The 18,194-nt window shown below is 38.0% G+C and overlaps 1 protein-coding gene across 1 annotated transcript in view; it reads left to right on the plus strand.

Moving 5' to 3' along the window:
* The window catches only part of TSHR (thyroid stimulating hormone receptor), a 200,733-nt gene that overhangs the window by 97,525 nt on the left and 85,014 nt on the right, over nt 1–18,194 (plus strand). Inside the window, exon 3 of the mRNA XM_008057190.1 lies at nt 4,540–4,614. Coding sequence (XP_008055381.1) covers nt 4,540–4,614 — 75 coding nt within the window. The remainder of the gene's footprint in view (nt 1–4,539; nt 4,615–18,194) is intronic.

Raw genomic sequence — 18,194 nt, forward strand, 5'->3', positions numbered from 1 at the left:
GCCACTGCACTCCAGTCTGGGCGATAGAGTGAGACTCCAACTCAAAAAAAAAAAAATAGCTCCTATCCTGTGACCTGCATTATCTAGCAAAAAGTAGATGGAAAGATCATCCCAAGCAGAAGGGAAAACCCTAGGTTTTATGAAGAATTGAAATAAGTTTGTTAGGGCTAGCACATAGGCCGAGAAAGAGGCAGTAGGAAAAAAATGAAACTGGGGGGCAAGCAAGTGCAGGATCCGTGAATCATGAGAAAGAGTCTGAGATATTCCCTAAAGACAAAGCCAATTAATGATTTTAAGCAGGAAAGTGAAATGATCAGGTTTTTATTTTAGAAACATTGGCTTGACAGTGCTGTGAATTTGAACTTGGGGCGCAGGGGTGGGGGGTGAGAGATAGTGGGAGGGGTTGTAGTGGCACAAGGCTAGAGACCAGGAAGCTAGTGAAGAGACTGATGCAGTGCCCAAAACAGAGGGAGTGGCAACTTGAATAATGGTCAAGTGGGAAGAGGGAAACAGCATAGCTGGGCGTGGTAGCTCAAGCCTGTAATCCCAACACTTTGGGAGGCTGAGGCAAGAGGATTTTCTGAGCTCAGGGGTTCGAGACCAGCCTGGGCAACTTAGTGAGACCCCCATCTCTATACTAAATCAAAAAGCTAGCCGGGTATGGTGGTATGCACCTGTAGTTCCAGCTACTTGGAAGGCTGAGGCAGAAGAATTGCCTTAGCCCAGCAGGTTAAGACTGTGGTGGCCATGAGCAACGTGCCACCGCACTCCAGCCTGAGTGACAGAGTGAGACTCTGACTCAAAAAAAAAAAAAAAAAAAGAAAGAAGGGCTGGGCTCAGTGGCTCAGTTTGTAATCCCAGCACTTTGGGAGGCTGAGGCAAGTAGATTGCCTGAGCCCGCGGGTTCAAGACCAGCCTGGGCAACTTGGTGAGACCTTGTCTCTACAAAAAAATTAAAAAAAAAAAATTAGCTGGGCGTGGTAGCCCATGCCTATAGTTCAGGCTACTTGGAAGGCTGAGGCTGAAGGATCACCAGAACCCAGCAGGTCGATGCTGAAGTGGCTATGAGTATGCCACCGCACTCCAGCCTGGGCAACAGAGTGAGACTCCAACTCAAAAAAAAAAAAAAGCACAGAGATTTGAGAAATAAATAAAGGAAGACTGACAATCTCCAAAGTTGATTGATCTGCAGTTGGAGGGAGGTAGAGAAGGATTGCATACCAGTTTGATTAGGACACCAGTGTGGTTGATAAGGACATTCCCTGAGAGAGAGGAAAGGAGAAGAATTTTTAGAATTTGCTGACAGGGAGTAGGTGAGAAATTCAGTTTGGAGCATATGGCATTTGGGGTGCAGGTATATTCAATAGACAGCAGGACATAGATGTACTTTTTTTATTCACTCAACAAATATTGATGTGCCAATCACTGCCCTAAGAGCCAAGGATACATCAGGAAACAAAGATCCTTGCTCCTGTGGAGTTTACATTAGGATGGGAGGAAATAGACAATGAACCAAAAACATGATAAATGAGTCAATTATATACCAATTTAGAAGAGAATAAAGTATGAGGTAAAGAAGAAAGTAAATTAGAGTAAAGAGGGTTGGAAGTTCTGGGTATGTGAGGGCACTTGGGGAAAGATTTGGGGAGGAATTGAGATTTGAGAGTTATAAACAAGTGGATGTAACTGGGACTAAAGGAACACGTCTGTAGAGAGGAAGACTCTAAAGACAGTAAAGAAAGAATAATTTTTAAAACATGTGGTTCCTCAGGACATAGAAGGGGATAGGATCCCAATAGAGGGATTAACCTTTCTTTAGAAGATGGTCACCTTTTATATCATAACGAGAAAGTTGTAGTAAAAGATGAGTCTGGAGCAGGTAAATCAATAGACTTATTGGTAGGGAATTCAAAAAATTCTCATGTCAAAGTTTCAATCTTTTCGACAGATTATTGAAATTATTAAAGGTTATCTATGAAGATGGAGGGTGGAAGTGGCAGAGTTAAAAATTGGAGGAGGTTTGAAATAAAAGCAGTGAACTATAAGAAGGGGGTTGACTGTGATATATGGGACAGCCAGGCAGATTTGAAGGCCCTGTTGAAGCTTCCTCTAGTGAGGCTATACTGGATTTTCCAGTCTGGGTTAAGTGTTCCCTAAACCCCATCAGAGTGCGAAATACCTTGCATAGTAATCCTGTTTACCTGTTTATATCTCCCACTACTGTGAGTAACTTGATCCTAGGAAACAGATCTGTTTTGTCATTGTCTAGAAGAATGTCTGACATACAGTGAATGTTCAATAGATATTTGTTGAAGGCACATATACATGCATGAATAATAGTTAACGATTTGATATATCTCAGTAGGGAAGAGAGATCACCGAGATAAACCTAGGTTTGTCTGGGACAGTCAAAATTCTCACCTGAAATTTTGCCACCTTGTTTTAACTCACAAAAAATTCTAGCTTGAAAAACAAATGATATGATTGCTCTAATTGGTGTATACAATTTACATGCTAAGAAGAAACTTGAAAAAGAGGTAGGATCTAATTTACCTAGTCATAATCCTGGGCAGTGAGACCTCACCTCTACAATAAATCAAAAAATCAGCCGGGCGTGGTAGCGCATGCCTGTAATTCTGGCTACTCGGAAGGCTGAGGCAGAAGGATCGCCAGAGCCCAGCAGGTCGAGGCTGCAGTGGCTGGCAGCGGCCACTGCACTCCAGTCTGGGTGACAGAGTGAGACTCCAACTCAAAAAAAAAAAAAAAAAAAAAGGGGATAAGTAAGCAGGAAATCACTAATTTTATCCCACTGAATGAATGGTTCCAAGTTGTCTTCACACAAGCTATAACAGACCTTCAAAGAGGTGTCATTAGGTTGAGAGAACTGGAACTTCAGTCTTACAATGTGAACTGAACAACTGTCCCTCCAAAACTTTGAAAAAGGTTCACACTTCTTAACTAAGAAATTCAGTAGAAAATTTGGAGCAATGAATATGATGTAAATGTAGGGAGATAAGTTGGCAGCCTTCAAAATGAATCTTACTCTTTTAGATGGCTCAGCTTCATCCAGGATAAATCCCTGCAGTCTCCACACAATAAATTAATTCTTTTCAATGTGCTCCATTGTTTCCTCTATGTTAGAGACATATTTTGATCAAAACAATTTGTATAATTTTGTTACCCACAAGAGGCAAAGGAATGGGAGACCAGATAAATCAAGGGATAATTGTTTAGAGAATAGGTAATTCAAAACAGAAAGCACAGGGCCATCAGAATACTCACAATAACCAAGATTAAAAACTCAGAATGGAACAATCAGGACTCCTCTTGTAAACATTGTATCAGCGCAGATAGTTTCCTGGCAGATTCAAACTACAGGCCAGTATTATTCTCATTATTGCCTGCGCATTAGAATCACCTAAGAAACCTTTGAAAAATAAAAGTGCTTGACCTCTCAGAAACTCTGGTTTAGTTCTCCTGCACTGGATCTGGACATCTGTATGCTTTAAAAGGCTCACAGGTAGTTCAATTGTATATCCAGGATTGAGAATTTCTGCTATGGCTATGGCTGGAAACCATCTGTTAATTGTTAATTTTCCCAAATGTCATAGAATGCCTCTCAAGAGGAAAATGGTCATTGAATTTGGTTGCATTAGTCATTCTCATTACAAGGTGGAATTTGAGGAAACTATTTGAAACATTCCTTACATGTTCTTGACAAACGTTTATTTCATTTTTCTTTCTTTTTCAGGTCATAAAACTTTTATCTGAGTTATCTTTTGCTTACAAAGTTTAAGACAGATCTTGAACTTTTGGCCTCATTCAAACTCAAGAAGAGGTCTTAAAAGAATATGTAGTCACCACCCTATGGAATGTTCCAGTAGAGAATTGTTTTTTCTTCATCTTCTTTGAAACTACATGTCTTATTCCATGCTATTAGGCACTCCACTAAAAAAATGCTTCTTATTCATTCTTTTCTAGTGTTCTTTTCTAATGTTTTCTTTTTCGTGTGTGTTATTTTGAGTAACTCACCTATTCATTCATTTATTTAGCATATATTTACTAAGAGTCTACTACATGCCAGGCATTCTAAAAAGCACTCAAGATTCTATAGCCAAAACCAGAAATACTTCTGCGTTTTAGATAATTTACAGTTTAGTGAGACAACATAAATCAAATATCATCCAAACAACTGGAAAGTTGCACTGTGATATATAGTGAAAGGCGAAGTTGACGATGTTATAAGGATACACTATGGGAAGTTTGACCTAATCCGGAAGTTTGGGGAAAGCGTCTGAAGGAAGTGACAGTTGAATGAGACCTTAAGATGAATAGGACTTAATGTAATGGGAAAGTCAGGTAACACAAGATTTGAAAAAAAAAGTAACTAATTTTAACATAATTAGGCAGAATCCATGAGGATTGTGCATATTGCATGATCTGGAAAACCCATGACTGAAAGTTATGTCAAAAATAATGTGTATGGGGTTCACAGCTCTGCTAACTTTGTGCTTTGTCTTCTATTTTTCTGACACTCAGCTACTTATCTATAGACGCAACTCTGCAGCGAGTGGAATCGCATTCCTTCTACAATCTGAGTAAAATGACGCACATGTAAGTACAAGGAAAATTGCAGTATAGACCCAAGCCACAGCCACTCCTGAGTGATAATTTGGAGCTCCAGATGGCAATGGAAGCTGGTTTCCAGATTATGGGTGAACATTGTGGTTTATGATTAAATTCTTAACTTGGTCTCACTCAGTTTGTTAATCCATCCTAGTTGCTTTTCATTTCCATGGTTGAAGTTAAAGACAACATTAAAAGTCCTGTTCTTGAACTGCTATCCATTCTATTACTACTGTGTCAGCATATTTTATTCCTGTGAATGTCAGTGAGTCAATAAATATTGACCGAGTATCTATTTGATTCTAGGGCTTGTGCAAGATTCAGCAAAACTGACAATTTTTTACTTAATTAGGAAAGAGAAGAGTTTCTTGGCAAGGTTAGAATAGTAGGGCATTTAAGAACTCTAGCTCTGGAGTTGGTCAAAGTTGGATTTGAACACTGGCTTCTTTGCCTGCTCATTGCCTAACCTTGGACAAATTGTATCATCTTTCCTAGCCTCATTTGCAAATAAGAGCAGTGTTCCAAATTCATGTTTATTATAAACATTAAATGACATAATGCATGTGAGCATTTGACACAAGGCCAGCACATCAAAACCAGACAATATGGGTAACCCCTCAGGTCTCCTCTCAGTGTGGGAGCTTTTCTGTCTTCTCAATAAATCCTGCTCTCAAAAAAAAAAAAAAAGATAATACACTTCAGAAATAATTTTTCTGTTATTTCTCTAGCACATTGCAATTTATACAAAGTCTTATATAAATAATACCATTGCATTATTTTAAGCAGCCTTGTATTTTTTAGCCATTGCTTTGCTAAGCCATGGTTTGACCATGTGACTCCTTGAACCACGGTCACCATGCTTCCTAGCCTTGGTCTCCTCTCCTACCTTGGGGAGGTGAATCTCTCCTCTAACTCTCTCTCTCTCTCTAATATACTTTCTAAATAAACTATATTTTCCAATCAAAGAAAAAAGTTAACTTTTTTGGTGAGTAAATAAAAATACTTAGTATATTCTAGTCATTATGCCAAAGCATTTTATGAATGTTACTTATTTAGCTATTATTTATTCCTCAAAGAACAACTCTGTGAAGTAGAGGTTATTATTTCAACTATTTATACAAGAAAAGCATAAACAAAGACAGGCTAAATATTTTTTCCTTGGTCACAGAGTTACTAAGGGTGAGGGCCAGAATCCTTATAATGTGAATGTCTGACTTAAACATTTTTACCCTACATACTGCTTTCAAGGATACTGAGGCCCCAAATATCACTCTTAACTCTGACAGGCTAGTATGCATCAGATTGACCATTAGTCTGAGAATAGCTAGAGGAGCTGGATTTTAAGAAATCTTTTTATGGGTATTAGAGTGTTATGAAGGCAGTAAGGATTTGATAGGCAAATCTCAAAATCATTTGGTTATTTTCTTCTTGAGGTATTTGCTGAATTATAAACAACAGCTTAAAGGATGAGGGCAGACCAGAAGTTTAAGCAGTCTCTTAGGTTTAGGAAAATAAAAATTGGAGTTATAGGGTGTGCTAAAAAGTATGGTTCTTAGTAAACACTCCAGGATTTTAGCAGAAATCCCTAAAAACACTTCATCCTGGAAGTATGGGATAACTGTAAATAGATCAGCTCCTACAAAGAATAAAGCTCAGTTTTGAATCGGCAAAAAATAACCAGGCATTAAAAAAAATAAGAGTTTATAAGAAAAAAAATCAAAAGAAGAAAACAGACAATAGAAAATAATCTTCAGGCGATTCAAGCATCAGTGTTATTAGTAACAGACTTTAAAAAACTGTGATTAATATGTTCAAAAATTTAAATGACAGGAGAGAATTTAAGAATAGAACTGGAAACTATTTAAAAGGATTAATTGTAAACTCTAGAATTTAAAAAGCCAATACGGAACAAATAAAAATCTAAGTACATGAATTTAACAATAGATTAGACAAAGCTCAAAAGAGAATTAGTATCCTGGAAGACAGGTGAGAAAAGTATACCCAACCTGAAACCTGACAAGAAAAAAAAAAGAAAGAAATATATGGCACAGTTAAAAAAAAAAAAAAGTCTAGCATAAAACAAGCATAAAACTCTGTCCTGAGTTAAGAGGTTCCATCCCAAAACCATTCCCACAAAGATGTGGGACAGGTATCTTTCATGGCTCTCAACTACACTGTGGCCTAGAGTTAGACAGTGAGCCTCTGAACTGAGAGTCATGAGCCTTGGGAGAGGGGTGTGATAGGAAAACAGATTGAATTCCTGCCTGCATTGAACATGGAGCTAGTGCAGCTTCCTACCCCCCACAGAGACATGAACACATTCCACCAGGAGCTCCCCCGCTCTCCATTGTCACTGAGTATTTGTGGGCAAGCCAAGCAGTCCAGCTCTGTCTAGCTGTGTCGCCTCCCACACATTCCCTTCTGAACAGGAAGTGCAGGACACTGGGCATTCCACTGTCCAGCACATCACCAGAAACAACAAAGAGCAACTCACAGTAAACAAAGATTAAGTACATGTACATCAGTTTTTGCCACAGCTGTCTCTTGTTCATAAGTGTCACCTACTAGCTTCACAACCCAATATAAAATCTGACAGCAAAAGTGCACAGGGCTATACAAGTGAAACCAAAGACCCTATGCTATATACTTACAGACACACCTTCAAGAAGGGTAAGAAGTCCCACTTAAATGAAAGTAAATTCAGTAATAAGAAGTGACAGCTTCCACAAATGAGAAGGAACCAGCACAAGAATTCCAGCACCATGAAGAAACAGAATGTTGTGATCCCCCTGCCACCCAAAGGACCACACTAGCTCTCTAGCAATGGATCCTAACCAAAATGAAAACTTTGAAATGACAATTAAGAATCCAAAATATGGATTTTAAGGAAGATCAATGAGATTATAAATAAAGTTGAAAAACAACACCAATGAACCAAAACAAACCAAAAAAATTCAGGAGATGAAAGATGAGAGTAAATTTTAAAACAAAATCAAACAAACAAACAAAAAACCCCAGATATTTTAGAGATAAAAAAACTCATCAAAGGAATTTCAAAATGCAGTCAAAAGCTTTAACAATAGATGAGACCAAACAAAAGAAATAATTTTAGAGCTTTAAGACTGGTCTTTTGAATTATAGTAGTCAGATAAAAATAAAAATAGAAGAATTAGTAAAAATGAACAAAGACTTCCAAATATATGGAATTATGTAAAGTGACCAAACCTTTGACTTATAGACATTTCTGAGGGAGAAGAAGAAGTAGAAGTTTAGAAAATATATTTTGAGGGAAACATTCAGGAAAATTTCACCAATTTTGCTAGAGATGCAGACATCCAGATAAAAGAAATTCAGAAAATACTTGGAAGATACTATACAAAATGAACATTACTAGGCATATTGTCACCAGACTATCTGAAGTCAATGAGAAGGAACAAATCTTTTTTTTTTTTTTAATGTTTTGAAAATGTGTAAAGGAAGGCAGTGAGCGACAGTGGGAAGAGGGAACAAGTCTTGGTTTGGATCTATACTGACTGTTATTTTAAAGATGTGGGGTGCAATTCAGGATTAGATAGATAAGTGGTTATTGCACATGTAAAGTTTGAGCGTCCCTTTGTTCCCCACCTATGCCAACTGCTCACTAGCTGTGTAACATTGAGTAAATCAGGAACAAATCTTAAAGTAGCTAGAGAGAACCATCAAATCACCTACAAAGAAAATCCCATCAGGCTAACAGCAGTCTTCTCAACAGAAATCTTACATGCCAGATAGTAACAAAAAGACAAAGAAGGACATTATATAATAATAAAGAGTTTAATACAACAAGAAGATTTAACTACTCTAAATATATACACACCTAATACCAGAGCACCCATATTCATTTAAAAAAAAAAATTACTATACCTGACTTGGTGGCTCAGTCTGTAATCCCAGCACTTTGGGTGGCCGAGGTGAGTAGATTGCCTGACCCCACAGGTTTGAGACCAGCCCAGGCAATTTGGCAAGACCTCATCTCTACAATAAATAAAAATTTAGCCAGGAGTGGTAGCATGCGCCTGTAGTTCCGGCTACTTGGAAGACTGAGGCAGAAGGATCACTGGCGCCCAGCAGGTCGACACTGAGGTAGCCATGAGTATGCCACAGCACTCCAGTCTGGGTGACAGAGTGAGACTCCAACTCAAAAAAAAAAAAAAAAAAAAACTACTATACCTAAGAAAAGAGATTGACAACAATACCATAATACTGGGGGACTTCACCCACTGACAACACTGACAAGACAGGTCCTCAAAGCAGAAAGTCAACAAAGAAACTCTGGACTTAAACTAGAGTCTAGACCAGATAGATATTTATAGAACATCTTGTCCAAGAACCACAGACTATACACTTTTCTTATCTGCATATGGAACATTCTCCATGACTGACCATATGTTTGGCCATAAATCAAATCTCTAAATACAAAACAAAAAATTATCTCAAGTATCTTCTTAAATCATGGTGGAATAAAGTTGGAAATCAATACCAAGAGAAGCTCTCAACAATACACAAGTACATGAAAATTAAACAACTACCTCCTGAACAACATTTGGGCAAACATGAAATTAGGGCAGAAATCAAAAAAAATTTGAAACAAATAAAAATAGAGATACAATATACCAAAACCTCTGTGATACAGCAAAATAATTACTAAGAGGTAAGTTTGTAGTATTAAATGCCTACATCAAAAAGATAGAAAGATGTCAAATTAACAATCCAATGTCATACCTAAACAAACTAGAAAAACAAAAGGAAACCAAATCCAAAGCAAACAGGAGAAAATAACAAAGATCAGAACAGAACTAAATGAGACTGAGACCAAAATAAATAAATAAATAAATACAAAGGATAAATGAAATGAAAAGCTAGTTCTTTGAATGGATAAACAACATTGAGGCTAGGCATGATGTCTCATGCCTGTAGTCCCAGCACTTTGAGAAGCCAAAGCAGGAGGATTCCTTGAGCCCAAGAGTTCAAGACCAGACTGGGCAACAAAGCAAGACCTAGTATCTAAAAAAAATAAAAATAAATAAATAAGTTTGCCAGGCATGGTGGCATGCACCTGTAGTCCCAGCTACTTGGGAGGCTGAAGCAGGAGGATTGCCTGAGCCCAGGAGGTCAAGGCTGCAGTGGGCTGTGTTTGTGCCACTGAATTCCAGTCTGGGTGAAAGAGTGAGATCTTCAACTCAAAAAAAATAAATATATGAAGGATAAATAAAATTGATAGTCTACTGGCTAGTTTAACCAAGTAAAAAGGAGGGAATTCAAATAAGCATACTTATAATGATAAAAGTAACATTACAGAAAGATAAAAGAATATCAGAGATTACTATGAATATCTCTCTACATGCAAACTAGAAAACCTAAAGGAAATGGATAAATTCCTGTATACATAAAACCTTCTAAAGTTGAGCCAAGAAGAAATAGAAATCCTGAATAGACCAATAACAAATAATGAAACTGAATTAAAAAAAATAAAAAGAAACTTCCAACAAATAAAAACCCATGCCCAAATGAATTCACAGACAAATTTTAGCAGATGTACAAAGAAGAACAGGCACTAATCTTACTGGAACCATGCCAAAAAAATTGAGGAGGAATTCCTCACTAACTCATTCTACGAAACCAATATCATCCTGATACCAAAATCAGGTAAGAACACAACAGAGAGAGACAGAGAGAACACAAACTGAGGGCTAATATCCCTAATGAACATAGATGCAAAAATCCTCAACAAAATACTAGCCAACTGAATCCAACAGCACAACAAAAGATCATTCATCACTATCAAGTGGGTTTTAGTCTAGGGATGCAAGGATGGTTTAATATTTGCAAACCAATAAATGTGATTTGCCACACAAACAGAACTAAAAGTGAAAAGCATGTAATCATGTTAATGAAAAGGTATTCAATAAAATTCAATATCCCTTCATGATAAAAACCAGAAACAAACTAGGCACCAAAGGAATATATCTCAAAATGATAAGACCCATATATGACAAACCCACAGCCAACATCATACTAAACAGGGAAACATTGAAAGTATTTCCCCTAAGAACTTAAATAAGACAAAGATATCCACTCTCACCACTTCTATTCAACATAGTACTGGAAGTTCTAGCCAAAGCAATCAGGCAAGAGGAAAAAGTAAAAGGCATCCATCAAGAGAGTGAAGAAACAGCCCACAGAAAGGGAAAAAATATTTGCCAACTGTATAGCTGACAAAGGGCTAACATCCATGATCTACAAGGAACTCAAACATGCCAAAAGGAAAAAAAACAAACAACCCTGCTGAATGTGGCCAAAAGATATGAATAGACACTTCTCAAAAGAAGACGTATGAGCAGCCAAAGATACATTTAAAAATGCTCAACCTAACTATCAAATAAATGCAAATTAAAAACACACTGAGATACTGTCTAACTCCAGTCAGGATGGTCATCACCAATAACTTAAAAAACAACAGATGCTGGAGAGGATATGGGGGAAAGAGAATGCTTCTACAATGTTGCTGGGTGTGTCAACTGGTACAACCTCTGTTGAAAATAGTGTGGCAATTCCTAAGAGATCTAAAAATTGACTTTCCATATGGCCCAGCAATCCCCCTTCTGGGAATATACCCAGAAGAATTCAAATCATTCCACAAAAAAATACCTGCACACATGTGTTTATTGCAGTATCATTCACAATAGCAAAAATGTGGAACCAATGGTGTTGACTATTGAAAGTGGACTGGAAAAAAAATGGTGTATATATATGTAATGGAATATTGCACAGTCATAAAGAAGGACAAAATATGGACTTCGCAGCAACTTGGATAGATTTAGAGTCTATCATACTCAATGATCTACCACAGAAACAAAAAACTGTGTACCGCATGTTCTCACTCATAAGCAGACCCTGAACATTTATCATAATACAATAAGAAAGGGATTGGCAGTAGCAGGACACTGTCAAGGGAGAGAGAAGGAGGCATATAACACCAACAAGGGTACCTGATCTCAAACCAGGTGAAGTACAGAACAAAAGGAGCCCAAATTTCACCCGTACAATGACCACTTATGTACCTAAATCTGAATTGTACCCCACAACTTTAAAAAATTTTTTCTAAAGCCATCCCAGTTGGAAAAGGGGGCATCAAATTATCTTTGCTCACTGATGACATGATCTTATACCTAGAAAACTCAAAAGACCCTTCCAAAGTCTCCTAGAATCAATAAACAACTTTAGTAAAATTTAAAGGTACAAAATCAATATGCAAAAATCAATAGCATCTTTATATATCAATTACTTTTTAGCTGAGATCAAAATCAAGAATCAGTCCCAATTATAATAGCCACCAAAAATAAATAAATAAATACCTAGGAATACCTTTGGCCAAGGAGGTGAAAGATCTCTACAAGGAGAACTACAAAACACTGATTAAAAAAATCAGAGAGAGGTAACCCTCTTTCGGGTCCCCTCCTGCTGCTGGGAGCTTTCCTATCTTCTAATAAATTACTACTTACTAAAAAAGAAAAGAAATCAGAGAGGACACAAACAAATGGATAATATCTTATGCTCATGGGTTAGAAGAATAAATATTGTTAAAATGATCATACTGCTCAAAGCAATCTACAAATTCAATATAATTGCTACCAAATTACCAACATCATTCTTCACAGAATTAGAAGAAAAAAATCCTAAGGCCAAGCACGGTGACTCACACCTATAATCCCAGCACTTTGGGAGGCTGAAGTGAGAGGATTGCCTGAGCTCTCAGGTTCAAGACCAGCCTGGGCAACTTGACAAGACCTCATCTCTACAATAAATCAAAAAAATTAACCAGGCATGGTGGCGCATGTCTGTAGTTTCAGCTACTTGGAAGGTTGAGGATCACCTGAACCCAGCAAGTCGAGGCTGCGGGGCCGTGATCGTGCCACTGCCCTCCAGCCTAGGCAATAAAGTGAGACTCCAACTCAAAAAGAAAGAAAGAAAGAAAAAAAATCCTAAAATTCACATGGAACCAAAAATGAGCTCAAACAACCAAAGCAATCCTAAGCAAAAAGAACAAAGCCAAAGACATCATATTCCCTCACTTTAAGTTATAGTACAAGGCTATAGTAACTAAAACAGCATGGTACTGTACAAAAATAGATACATAGCAGACAATAGAGAACTCAGAAATAAAGCCATATGCCACAATAAACTGATCTTGACAACATCAACAAAAATAAAGAATGGCGAAAAGACATCCTATTCAATAAATGGTGCTGAGAAAATTGGCTAGCCATATGCAGAAAAATGAAGTGGGTCCCTATGTCTCACCACATACAAAAATTAATTCAAGATGAATTAGAGACTTAAATGTAAGACTTGAAACTACAAAAGCCCTAGGAGAAAATCTAGGAAAAAGTCTTCTGGACATTGGCCTACGCAAAGAATTTATCACTAAGACCCCAAAATCAATTGTAAGAAAAACAAAAATAGACATGACTAAACTTTAAAAACCTCTCCTCATAGCAAAGAAATAGTCAACAGAGTAAACAGACACTTGTAGAATGGGAGAAAATATTTGCACATTATGCCTCTGTCAAAGGACTAATATCCAAAATCTACTAAGAATTCAAACAACTCAAGAAAATAACAACCCCATTAAAAAGTAGCCAGAGGACATGAATAGACATTTCTCAAAAGAAGATATACAAGTGGCCAAGAGACATATGAAAAAATGTTCAAGCCAGGCTCGGTGGCTCAGCCTGTAATCCCGCGCCTTTGGGAGGCTGAGGTAAGTGGATTGCCTGAGCCTGCGGGTTTGAGACCTGCCTGGGCAGTGAGACCTCATCTCTACAATAAATCAAAAAATCACTCGGGCATGGTAGCACATGCCTGTAGTTCCGGCTACTTGGAAGGCTGAGGCGGAAAGATCGCCAGAGCCCAGCAGGTGGAGGCTGCGGTGCTGGGTGCGGTCACTGCACTCCAGTCTGGGCGACAGAGTGAGACTCCAACTCAAAAAAAAAAAAAAAAAAAAAAAGTTCAACATCACTAATCATCAGAGAAATGCAAATTAATTAAAACCACAATGAGACACCACCTTACACCAGTCAGAATGGCCACTATTAAAAAGTCAAAAACAATAGATACTGACATGAATGCAGAGAAAAAGAGATGCTTGTACACTTTTGGTGAGAATATAAATTACAACAATCTTGGATAAAGAAAACATGTAGGCGGGGTGCGGTGGCTCACGCCTATAATCCCAGCACTTTGGGAAGCCGAGGTGAGAGGATTGCCTGAGCCCACAGGTTTGAGTCCAGCCTGAGCAACATGGCAAGACCTTATCTCCGCAATAAATAAAAAAATTAGACAGGTGTGGTGGTACATGCTTGTAGTTCCAGCTACTTGGAAGGCTGAGGTGGAAGGATCACCTGAACCCAGCAAGTTGAGGATGTGGTGGCCGTGAGTGGGCCACTGCCCTCCAGCCTGGGAGACAGAGTGAGACCCTGACTCAAAAAAAAAAAAAAGAAAAAAAACACATTATATATACATCATGGAATGCGATGCAGCCATGAAAAAGAATGAAATAATGTCTTTTGCAACAATATGGTTGAAGCTAGAGGCGTTATCCTATGTGAAATACTCCAGAAACAGAAAATCAAATACTGCATGTTCTCACTCATAAGTGGGAGCTAAGCAATGTGTACAAATAGACATACAATTAGAAATAATAGACACCGGGGAGTTCAAAAGGAGGAGGTTGAAAAGGAGTTGAAGGTTAAAAAAATATTTAGTGGGTGCAATATTCACCATTCAAGTGATGGTTACACTAGAAGCCAAAACCTCACCCTTATATCCATGTAACAAACCTGTACATGTACCACTCTGAATCTAAAAAAAAAAAGAAAGAAAGAAAAGAGAAACTAGCATACCTATTATTGGATCCCAAGAAAAAGAAGAGAAAAAGAGTGAGAAGCAATATTTTTAAAAAATAAGTTTCAAAATGCCTAAGAGACACTGAATCATAGATGTTAGAAATACTGTAAACCATAAATAGATAAATACAAAGAAAACCACAACAAGGCACATCATAGTGAAAATGCTAAAATCTAAAGACAGAAAGTCATAAAAAGCAACAAGATAAAATAATAATACTTTCAAAGGTATAACAACAGGACTGATAGCTGACTTTTCAATAGAAGCAGCCCTATTAAAAAGTGGGCAAAAGAACCAGGCTCGGTGGCTCAGCCTGTAATCCTGCGTCTTTGGGAGGCTGAGGTGAGTGGATTGCCTGAGCCCACGGGTTTGAGACCCGCCTGGGCAACTTGGCGAGACCTCATCTCTACAATAAATCAAAAATTAGGCGGGCATGGTAGCGCGCGCCTGTAGTTCCAGTTACTTGGAAGGCTGAGACAAAAGGATCGCTGGAGCCCAGCAGTTAGAGGCTGTGGTGGCCGGGAGTGGCCACTGCACTCCAGTCTGGGCGACTGAGTGAGACTCCAACTCAAAAAAAAAAAAAAAAAGTGGGCAAAAGATATGAATAAATCCTTCTCAAGCAGACATACAAGCAGCCAACAGATTCATGGAAAAATGCTCAGCCTCATTAATCATCAAAGAAATGCAAGTTAAAACCACACTGAGATACCACCTAACTCCAGGCAGGATGACCATCATCAATACCTCAAAAACAACAGATGCTGGAGAGGATGTGGGGAAAAGGGAACATTTCTACATTGTTGGTGTAAGTGTAAACTAGTACAACCTCTGTGGAAAACAGTGTGGTGATTCATAAAAGATCTAAAAATCGACCTCCCATGAGACCCAACAATCCCCCTTCTGGGAATATACATGGAGAAACACAAATCATTCTATAAAAAAGATAATTGTGATATTGTTATTCACAATAACAAAAATATGGAACCAACATCGCTGCTCATTGAAAGTAGACTGGATTTTTTAAATGTAGTACATATACACGATGGAATATTATGCAACCATAAAGGAGGACAAAATTACAAACTTCGCAGCAACTTGGATGGATTTAGAGTCTGTAATACTCAGTGATCTACCACAGAAACAAAGAACTGAGTACCACATGTTCTCACTCATAAGCGGACCCTGAACAATTATTATAATACTATAAGAAAAAGATTGGCAGGAGGGGGAAACTGCTGGGGGAAGGGCACATTTCATCAATAAGGGTACCTAATCTCAAACCAGGTGATGTAGGGACCAAAATTGAAGCCCAAACTTTACCTGTACAATGACCATTTGTATACCTAACGCTGAATTATACCCCACATCTTTAAAATAAAGATTTTTTAAAGGAATTATAAAACAATAGAAAGACATCCACAAAATGCAAAACTGCAAGTATCTGCCAACACAACAAAAATATTGCTTAAAATTAAAAAAGAAAGATACTTCAAGCAGACAAAAACTAAGATAACTTATGACCAATAGGGTCATATTAAAGGACAGCTAAAGGAAATTATTAAGACAAAAGGAAAATGACCCCACATGGTAGCACATTTCTGTGCAGGAGGAAATGAAAAGCAACAGAAAAAATAAATATGTGAGTAAATATAAATGAACTCTGCACAAAACAAAACAAAATAATATCTTGGGGGGTTAAAATACAAGCAGTTCTTGCTCTCCTGCCATGATAGTGTGGGATTAAAAACTATACAGGCTGAAACTTGGCAAAGCAATCTTAATAATCAATGTGAAAATTTGCAACTTTTAAATTTTTTTGTCAAAATATTAAAATATATCTTCCTTATACATGTGTAGGAAAAGGAAAAATAGTAAAACTGATATTTATCTAGCACACTCAATTTAAACATCAGAAACAGAATTAAAATGTCTTATTACTTTGTAAAAATTTATCGAGGCCCATGGCTCATGCCTGTCATCCCAGCACTTTGGGAGAACCACCAGAGCCTCAGAGTTCGAGACCAACTTGGTCTCTACAAAAAAAGAAAAAAAAAAATCAAAAAATTAGCGAAGTGTCCCAGCTATAATTACCTATAGTCTCAGCTACTTGGGAGGCTGAGGCAGAAAGATCGCCTAAGTCCACAAGGTCAAATCATTGGTGAGCTGCAATAATTCACTGCACACCAGTATGGGTGACACAATGAGACCCTGTCTCAAAAACAAAATAAAACTAAACAAAAAACCTGTCAAGTGTTTTAAACAGGCTTGCCTTTATATCTTTATTTTCTAACTTAACAAGAGAACATCTTCTCAATATCTTGGCAAATGACCACACTTCTTTCAAGTCTAGATCAGCCTCCATGATTTTCTCTTTTGCTCTTTCAATGTCATAAAATATTTTCAATAGTTCCTTTAGTGTATTTTTGCCAGCATCATTTTTGGGGGAGACATCTTTATCCTTTTTTTCACAAATATTTTCCTCATATGTCAATAATTTGCCATCCCTAAGTTCCTCTGATTGAATATCTAGAGTCTCTCAGATGGTTGCAGTATTAACATCTCCATGTTAGCTTTTTCTTCTACACATTTACATTTAATTCAAATTTCACTTTCAGCATCTCATACTTCATTCCTTTATACTTTCTTTATTTTTGGTCAGTTTACTCTTTCAATTGACCATTTGTAGAAAATGTTATGAGTTTATCACCAGGAAACACATAGGGAACACAACTACATGCTTTATTATTTGTGAATGAGATGAACAGATGTGCCACTGCACCAATCACCAATGACTTTGAAATAAGTGATGAATTGGCCACTTATTATGATGTACATCTATTATTTACATGGTGACTTGTGAACTGAAAATGGCGACAAAGTTTGTGTTTTACTCAATTACAGTTACACTATGGTAACTTGAAGCATGTTATCAAGGATAGTTACTTAAATGTAACTATATCCCAGCCGGGCTTGGTGGCTCAGCCTGTAATCCCGTGCTTTGGGAGGCTGAGGTGAGTGGATTGCCTGAGCCCGTGGGTTCGTGACCCACCTGGGCAGGCGAGACCTCGTCTCTACAATAAATCAAAAAAATCAGCCGGGCGTGGTAGCGCGTGCCTGTAATTCCGGCTACTCAGAAGGCTGAAGCAGAAGGATCGCCAGAGCCCAACAGGTCAAGGTTGCGGTGGCCGGGAGCGGCCACTGCACTCCAGTCTGGGCAACAGAGTGAGACTCCAACTCAAAAATTAAAAAATAAAAAAATCAGACATATCCGAACCATGCAAAGCAAGGATTGCCTGTATACCTAAAATTAAAATACACAATAGCAAATTTTAAAAAGGAATGAGGTGTTATAAATAGTGGTAAATTATCATCTAAAAGCTAAGCAAAAAAAAGTAATAGTAAATTTTAAGCCAGGCTCGGTGGCTCAGCCCGTAATCCCTCGCTTGGGGAGGCTGAGGTGAGTGGATTGCCTGAGCCCTTGGGTTCGAGACCCACCTGGGCAACTTGGCGAGACCTCATCTCTATAGCAAATCAAAAATTAGCCGGGCGTAGTAGCGCATGCATGTAGTTCCAGCTACTCGGAAGGCTGAGGCGGAAGGATCGCCCGAGCCCAGCAGGTCGAG

This window comes from Carlito syrichta, unplaced genomic scaffold (assembly GCF_000164805.1).
Source record: "Carlito syrichta isolate Samal-C Ts95f unplaced genomic scaffold, Tarsius_syrichta-2.0.1 Scaffold302860, whole genome shotgun sequence".
NCBI classification, from domain to species: Eukaryota; Metazoa; Chordata; class Mammalia; order Primates; family Tarsiidae; genus Carlito; species Carlito syrichta.